The sequence below is a fragment of the Schistocerca cancellata genome, chromosome 11 (assembly GCF_023864275.1).
Source record: "Schistocerca cancellata isolate TAMUIC-IGC-003103 chromosome 11, iqSchCanc2.1, whole genome shotgun sequence".
NCBI classification, from domain to species: Eukaryota; Metazoa; Arthropoda; class Insecta; order Orthoptera; family Acrididae; genus Schistocerca; species Schistocerca cancellata.
In genome coordinates, this window is record NC_064636.1 from 41,696,401 (window position 1) to 41,705,546 (window position 9,146).

A 9,146-nucleotide genomic window follows, 5' to 3' on the forward strand; every position below is an offset into this window, starting at 1 on the left:
TTCAACTCTTGCGCCACATTCACACAGTAGGCTTTTAATTTCATATCTCTTTGTACACAATAACACAACATATGACACACACCAACCTGCAGGAGCTTTTCATAATGTCTGTGCAAAATCTGTCTATAGTTTCAGGGATCCTGACAGTCAGTAGCCTATTCCTCTGCACATTTTGAGTGGATCACAGAGCCCTCCATTCCTTGTAGAAATCTTGAATAATGTCGGTCACGGTGAGGTTCTGACCAGAATTTTTGAAACGTTTCTTTACATTCCTGGATGAAACCTATCTTTATGTAATGCTCCACAATATCACTTCACTGTTCTAATACAAACTGCCCCATTTCTGTTGTTGTTATTGTGGTCTTCAATCCTGAGACTGGTTTGATGCAGCTCTCCATGCTACTCTATCCTGTGCAAGCTTCTTCATCTCCCAGTACTTACTGCAACCTACATCCTCGTGAATCTGCTTAGTTTATTCATCTCTTGGTCTCCTTCTACGATTTTGACCCTCCACACTGCCCTCCAATACTAAATTGGTGATCCCTTGATGCCTCAGAACATATCCCACCAACCGATCCCTTCTTCTAGTCAAGTTGTGCCACAAGCTCCTCTTATCCCCAATTCTATTCAATACCTCCTCATTAGTTACGTGATATACCCATCTAATCTACAGCATTCTTCTGTAGCACCACATTTCAAAAGCTTCTATTCTCTTCTTGTCTAAACTATTTATCGTCCACGTTTCACTTCCGTACATGGCTACACTCCATACAAATACTTTCAGAAACGACTTCCTGACATTTAAATCTATACTCGATGTTAACAAATTTCTCTTCTTCAGAAACTCTTTCCTTGCCATTTACAGTCTACATTTTATATTCTCTCTACTTCAACAATCGTCAGTTATTTTGCTCCCCAAATAGCAAAACTGCTTTACTACTTTAAGTGTCTCATTTCCTAATCTAATTCCCTCAGCATCACCCGACTTAATTCGACTACATTCCATTATCCTCGTTTTGCTTTTGTTGATGTTCATCTTATACCCTCCTTTCAAGACACTGTCCATTCCGTTCAACTGCTCTTCCAAGTCCTTTTGACAGAATTACAATGTCATCGGCGAACCTCAAAGTTTTTATTTCTTCTCCATGGTTTTAATACCTACTCCAAACTTTTCTTTTGTTTCCTTTATTGCTTGCTCAATATACAGATTGAATAACATCGGGGAGAGGCTACAACCCTGTCTCACTCCCTTCCCAACCACTGCTTCCCTTTCATGCCCCTCGACTCTTATAACTGCCATCTGCTTTCTGTACAAATCGTAGATAGCCTTTTGCTCCCTGTATTTTACCACTGCCACCTTCAGAATTTGAAAGAGAGTATTCCAATCAACATCGTCAAAAGCTTTGTGTAAGTCTACAAATGCTAGAAATGTAGGTTTGCCTTTCCTTAATCTTTCTTCTAAGATTTCTGTAACAACTCAATAATATGAGCTTCTCACAACAACCGATGCACGAACACACAGGCGCACTCAACGTTCTGATAAAACACATTGCAGCCAACTTTTGAGACAGTTTTGCCACTTCACAAGCCTTTCGACAAGACATGGTCCACCGTTACATGGTGCGTACTGGTTTTATGTGGGACACTGTGTATATTGTTTACTATAGCTAGGAACCATGGACCTTGCCGTTGGTGGGGAGGCTTGCGTGCCTCAGCGATACAGATAGCCGTACCGTAGGTACAACCACAATGGAGGGGTATCTGTTGAGAGGCCAGACAAACGTGTGGTTCCTGAAGAGGGGCAGCAGCCTTTTCAGTAGTTGCAAGGGCAACAGTCTGGATGATTGACTGATCTGGCCTTGTAACAATAACCAAAACGGCCTTGCTGTGCTGGTACTGCGAACGGCTGAAAGCAAGGGGAAACTACGGCCGTAATTTTTCCCGAGGGCATGCAGCTTTACTCTATGATTAAATGATGATGACGTCCTCTTGGGTAAAATATTCCGGAGGTAAAATAGTCCCCCATTCGGATCTCCGGGCAGGGACTACTCAAGGGGATGTCGTTATCAGGAGAAAGAAAACTGGCATTCTACGGATCGGAGCATGGAATGTCAGATCCCTTAATCGGGCAGGTAGGTTAGAAAATTTAAAAAGGGAAATGGATAGGTTAAAGTTAGATACAGTGGGAATTAGTGAAGTTTGGTGCCAGGAGGAAAAAGACTTCTGGTCAGGTGACTACAGTGTTATAAACACAGTCAAATAGGGGTAATGCAGGAAGGAGTAGGTTTAATAATGAATAGGAAAATAGGAATGCGGGTAAGCTACTATAAACAGCATAGTGAATGTATTATTGTGGCCAAGATAGATACGAAGCCCACACCTACTATAGTTGTACAAGTTTATATGCCAACTAGCTCTGCAGATGACGAAGAAATTGAAGAAATGTATGATGAAATAAAAGAAATTATTCAGATAGTGAAGGGAGACGAAAATTTAATAGTCATGGGTGACTGGAATTCGAGTGTAGGAAAAGGGAGAGAAGGAAACGTAGTAGGTGAATATGGATCGGGGCTAAGAAATGAAAGAGGAAACCGCCTGGTAGAATTTTGCACAGAGCACAACTTAATCATAGCTAACACTTGGTTTAAGAATGATGATAGAAGGTTGTATACATGGAAGAACCCCGGAGATACTAAAAGATATCAGATAGATTATATAATGGTAAGACAGAGATTTAGGAACCAGGTTTTAAATTGCAAGACATTTCCAGGGGCAGATGTGGACTCTGACCACAATCTATTGGTTATGACCTGTAGATTAAAACTGAAGAAACTGCAAAAAGGTGGGAATTTAAGGAGATGGGACCTGGATAAACTGAAAGAACCAGAGGTTGTACAGAGTTTCAGGGAGAGCATAAGGGAACAATGGACAGGAATGAGGGAAAGAAATACTGTAGAAGAAGAACGGGTAGCTTTGAGGGATGAAGTAGTGAAGGCAGCCGAGGATCAAGTAGGTAAAAAGATGAGGGCTAGTAGAACTCCTTGGTAACAGAAGAAATATTGAATTTAATTGATGAAAGGAGAAAATATAAAAATGCAGTAAATGAAGCAGGCAAAAAGGAATACAAACGTCTCAAAAATGAGATTGACAGGAAGTGCATAATGGCTAAGAAGCGATGGCTAGAGGTCAAATGTAAGGATGTAGAGGCTTATCTCACTAGGGGTAAGATAGATACTGCCTACAGGAAAATTAAAGAGACCTTTGGAGTAAAGAGAACCACTTGTATGAACATCAAGAGCTCAGATGGAAACCCAGTTCTAAGCAAAGAAGGGAAAGCAGAAAAGTGGAAGGAGTATATAGAGGATCTATACAAGGGCGATGTACTTGAGGACAATATTATGGAAATGGAAGAGGATGTAGATGAAGATGAAATGGGAGATACGATACTGCGTGAAGAGTTTGACAGAGCACTGAAAGACCTGAGCCGAAACAAGGCCCCCAGAGTAGACAACATTCCATTGGAACTACTGACGGCCTTGGGAGAGCCAGTCCTGACAAAACTCTACCATCTGGTGAGCAAAATGTATGAAACAGGCGAAATACCCTCAGACTTCAAGAAGAATATAATAATCCCAATCCCAAAGAAAGCAGGTGTTGACAGATGTGAAAATTACCCAACAATCAGTTTAATAAGCCACAGCTGCAAAATACTAACATGTATTCTTTACAGACGAATGGAAAAACTAGGAGAAGCCGACCTCGGGGAAGATCAGTTTGGATTCCGTAGAAATACTGGAACATGTGAGGAAATACTGACGTTACGACTTATCTTAGAAGAAAGATTAAGGAAAGGCAAACCTACGTTTCTAGCATTTGTAGACTTAGAGAAAGCTTTTGACAATGTTGACTGGAATACTCTCTTTCAAATTCTAAAGGTGGCAGGGGTAAAATACAGGGAGCGAAAGGCTATTTACAATTTGTACAGAAACCAGATGGCAGTTGTAAGAGTCGAGGGACATGAAAGGGAAGCAGTGGTTGGGAAGGCAGTGAGACAGGGGTGTAGCCTCTCCCCGATGTTATTCAATCTGTATATTGAGCAAGCAGTAAAGGAAACAAAAGAAAAATTCGGAGTAGGTATTAAAATCCATGGAGAAGAAATAAAAACTTTGAGGTTCACCGATGACATTGTAATTCTGTCAGTGACAGCAAAGGACTTGGAAGAGCAGGTGAACGGAATGGCTGATGTCGTGAAGGGAGGATACAAGATGAACATCAACAAAAGCAAAACGAGGATAATGGAATGTAGTCGAATTAAGTTGGGTGATGCTGAGGGAATCAGATTAGGAAATGAGACACTTAAAGTAGTAAAGGAGTTTTGCTATTTGGGGAGCAAAATAACTGATGATGGTCGAAGTAGAGAGGATATAAAATGTAGACTGGCAATGGCAAGGAAAGCGTTTCTGAAGAAGAGAAATTTATTAACATCGAGTATAGATTTAAGTGTCAGGAAGTCTTTTCTGAAAGTATTTGTATGGAGTGTAGCCATGTATGGAAGTGAAACATGGACGGTAAATAGTTTGGACAAGAAGAGAATAGAAGCTTCCGAAATGTGGTGCTACAGAAGAATGCTGAAGATTAGATGGGTAGATCACATAACTAATGAGGAAGTATTGAATAGGATTGGGGAGAAGAGAAGTTTGTGGCACAACTTGACCAGAAGAAGGGATCGGCTGGTAGGACATGTTCTGAGACATCAAGGGATCACCAATTTAGTATTGGAGGGCTGCGTGGGGGGTAAAAATCGTAGAGGGAGACCAAGAGATGAATACACTAAGCAGATTCAGAAGGATGTAGGTTGCAGTAAGGTGAAGAAGCTCGCACAGGATAGAGTAGCATGGAGAGCTGCATCAAACCAGTCTCAGGACTGAAGACCACAACAACAACAGCTAGGAAATCTTCTGGATTTTGGACACAAGGTCAGGGACTGCTTCTTATAAATTGCAAGATGCAGGTGTGCCAACACGTTGCAGCTAAGAGAGCTCACTGCAGTTGATAATGTAGGGCTAACCCGTAGAAGAGCGAGAATACGTAAAGATTTTTTGATTTAAATGTCTTTGAATACAACTCGAGAAGCTAGTTGTCTTCTGTGGACAAGCCAAGAAGCCAGTCGTCTTCTGTTACATCGATAACGCTTCCCACGATTCATTTGCCATTTTGTACGGTGTGGTAGAAGCACGTTTTATTCTGGTACCCGTAATTTTGACATTAGACTGCCATCGTTTGGTAACTGATGCAAATTTTTGTTGACTCAGGTGATGACTGATTCAGAGTGTGCTTTTTTTTATTGTCCTTCAAACTATTGTGCTTATATTATGGCAACAGATAAAGCTTTCGCACAACAACAAGATGATTATTAATTCTGCGCATTTGACTACCTTCTTACAAAATTTGAAACGATTCACACAAATATAAAATATAGAGATGGTGCACTTCGTAACATCCCAGAAAAACGTGCATTTGCAAGCAAAATCTGAACAGTGCACATACAAATGGTGCCTTCAGATGCACATTAATTTCAGCCCAATTAAAATCTTTTGCAAAAGGAATTAATTGATTCGCGCTATTTGCCCAGGTGCTAGTTGTGGTTCATCATTCTAACATCGTTCAGTATACTGTAACATAGCCCACACTGAGACGGTTTTTTGAATGGCTAGACGATTATGTAGTCTATTTATTTATTTATTTCTTTTTTTGTCCATATAAGTTTCTTTAAGTACATATATTGTACACAGGATATTGGACAGAAAACCTTTTTAGCTATTGGATTTTCAAATGCCAAACATAAATTTTATAAATTTTTATGACAAATTGGATCTATATAGTTAATAATTACAAATTTTTGAAATACTGTATATTTATAACTTATTTCTACAATTAAAAATACAATTTACATTTTTTCTTACATAAGATACTGTGAGATTGAATAGTAGCAGTTTTTCAGAAGGTAGGCTGTCACAGACTTTTTAAAGCTTTGTAGTTCAGTAAGAGATTTTATATGTCTTGGTAATCTGTTGTAAAGTTTTGTTCCTGCATGATATACATCTTTTTGGCATAATGTTGTGTTAACAATGATTGACATGTATGTCACTGTCTGACCTGGTAATGTAATCATGGACACTTGTTTTGAGGAAAAAGGTTTTCTCTTCTCAGTATGCTTTTTTTGACATGCGTGACTACTTCCAGTATATAAATGCAGGGAAGGGGTAGGATCTTTAGATCTTTAAAGAAAGGTTTGCACGATTTTCTGCTGCTCACTTGTTTCATTATTGTTATAATTGCCTTTTGTTTCCCGAAAACTGTTACGGCCTGATGTACATTTCCCCAGAAAATGATACCGTACTTCAGTATTGAATGTACACGAGCAAAGTATACAGCCCTAACTGTTTCTGCACTAGTACTGTTGCAGAGAATTCTTACCACATAGCTCATTTTTGCTAGTTTTGAATTTAGGGCTGTGATATGAGTGTTCCATTTAAGATTTTCCTGGATATGAATCCCAAGAAATTTACTTTCATTGACAGAACTAATGTTTTGGTTATCTATACATACTACAGGTTGTGCCGGATTTTTATTTTGATCAGTGTGGAAATTCATGAGTACCGTTTTTTGGGGATTAACTATTTAGTCAGTTCGAATGTGACAAACACCTGCGATAGTGTTATTAAAACAGTTATTACTTCGAAAAAGTATGACTCGTATAACATCAAAAATAACTAAAATTGTGTGTCCAGATACGAGTGAGAATACTCTCTGCTTACTGTAGAAGTGTTTCTCGTTCTATGTAGTGAGGAAGAAGAGGGCCCCACAAACTGATGCCGCTGATGCTGCTGGTGGTGAAGCGGCGGGGGGAGGAGGTGGCGGAGAGACAACTACGGAGGGCGATGGAGCAGAGTCACAGCTGGTGTCCCGGCGTGGTCTGCCACTGCTCCTGCTGCTGGCAGTCGGGGCTGCGGGGGTGGGGGTGGTCTACTGAGCTGCCTCCTGTGTGCACATGTCAAATTCTTGTCGTCACTCTTACTCTGAAATATAGAGCATACAAACAGTACTGACCCTTTCTTTCTTTTCGACATTTTAAGACAGGCAAAATACACTCGAATTTCCGAAAGAGTGTAGAAATTGCTACGCAGATATACAGGGTGTTACAAAAAGGCACGGCCAAACTTTCAGGAAACATTCCTCACACAGAAAGAAAGAAAATATGTTATGCCGACATGTGTCCGGAAATGCTTACGTTCCATGTTAGAGCTCATTTTATTACGTCTCTTCAAATCACATGGAATGGAAACACACAGCAACAGAACGTACCAGCGTGACTTCAAACACTTTGTTACAGGAAATGTTCAAAATGTCCTCCGTTAGTGAGGATACATGCATCCATCCTCCGTCGCACGGAATCCCTGATGCGCTGATGCAGCCCTGGAGAATGGCGTATTGTATCACAGCTGTCCACAATACGAGCACGAAGAGTCTCTACATTTGGTACCGGAGTTGCGTAGACGAGAGCTTTCAAATGCCCCCATAAGTGAAAGTCAAGAGGGTTGAGGTCAGGAGAGCGTGGAGGCCACGGAATTGGTCCGCCTCTACCAATCCGTCGGTCACCGAATCTGTTCTTGAGAAGCGTACGAACACTTCGACTGAAATGTGCAGGAGCTCCATCGTGCATGAACCACATGTTGTGTCGTACTTGTAAAGGCACATGTTCTAGCAGCACAGGTAGAGTATCCCGTATGAAATCGTGATAACGTGCTCCATTGAGCTTAGGTGGAAGAACATGGGGCCCAATCCAGATATCACCGACAATACCTGCCCAAAAGCTCACAGAAAATGTGTTGATGACGTGATTGTACGATTGCGTGCGGATTCTCGTCAGCCCACACATGTTGATTGTGAAAATTTACAATTTGATCACATTGGAGTACATACTGACGAAACTAAAATGAGCTCTAACATGGAAATTAAGCGTTCCCGGACACATGTCCGCATAACATCTTTTCTTTATTTTGTGTGTGAGGAATGTTTCCTGAAAGTTTGGCCGTACCTTTTTGTAACACCCTGTGTATATTACTTTTTTTCCGGAAGGAAGATCGTCAAATTTTTTGTTAAGTGATGAGTTTACAAATAAGAAATGAACTACATTAGAGGAGCATTTGACACGCTTTTGACTGGTGCTCAAAATCGTGTACAGCAGATGAGGTGCCAATCGAAAGGAGCCTTGGCTTTGCTCCACTCAAAAACGTTTGTCCTAACGTGACGGGTGCGCGACTGGTGTGAATACTAATGAAACACCAGTTTGATAAGTCACCGTTGCAGAATACTGACGCTAGTGCCAGAAGAATGAAAAAAAAAACTGGTACAAGTCGACCTTGAAGATCTGCTTGGGTTCTGGAGAAATGCTGGAACATGTATTGCTATACTGAACTTACTACCTATCTTACAAGACCGACAAAAAATGCCAACATATGTTTATTGTTTATGTAATACACAGCTTTTACACTATATTGTACCATTGACTTCGGTCTAGGATCACACTATCATCAGGTCCACTGTGCCAAAGAAGTCTCGCGTCCGTCGGACGTCGTAATTTAATTTATTATTGTCTACAGAAATTGATTGGTAATGGTGATTGTTGCCGACTTACGTGGCGGGCCTTAATCGAAATGATATTTCATTCAATTTTGATTTACAATTAAATGCTTTTGTGAAGTTCTCTGTTTTAACAATATGAATCTTCAATGGAAATTATTTGTTACGTTAATGAAAGTTAGACTCGCTGAATCTTAAAACATGAGCACATAAGTTGAACACTGGAATAAACTTTTCGTATTAATTTCCTCGGCTAGTCAGTTCACTTTAAAGCAAAAAATCTTTAGTTATTAATTACAATTGCGGTTCACACACGCGCGAGAGTATTTCTTCTTACCTCCGTTTACCATTGCATTGCAGTCGGAGTCCTGGCTCTGGCTCTCGGCTGTGGTACTGAAAATAAGAATCTTAAAGCTACGTATTTTCTGCAACACCGGGCGGCTGTGGAGAAAAATGTATATTATGCTAATAGCGAGCGAGTTTTCGCTTCCGCTGATTTTTAT

General features: G+C 40.4%; 1 protein-coding gene across 1 annotated transcript in view; it reads left to right on the forward strand.

The window, feature by feature from the left end:
• The window catches only part of LOC126108162 (trypsin-1-like), a 211,431-nt gene extending 204,398 nt beyond the window's left edge, over nt 1-7,033 (forward strand). Inside the window, exon 7 of the mRNA XM_049913405.1 lies at nt 6,846-7,033. Coding sequence (XP_049769362.1) covers nt 6,846-7,033 — 188 coding nt within the window. The remainder of the gene's footprint in view (nt 1-6,845) is intronic.
• Nucleotides 7,034-9,146: the final 2,113 nt, after the last annotated feature.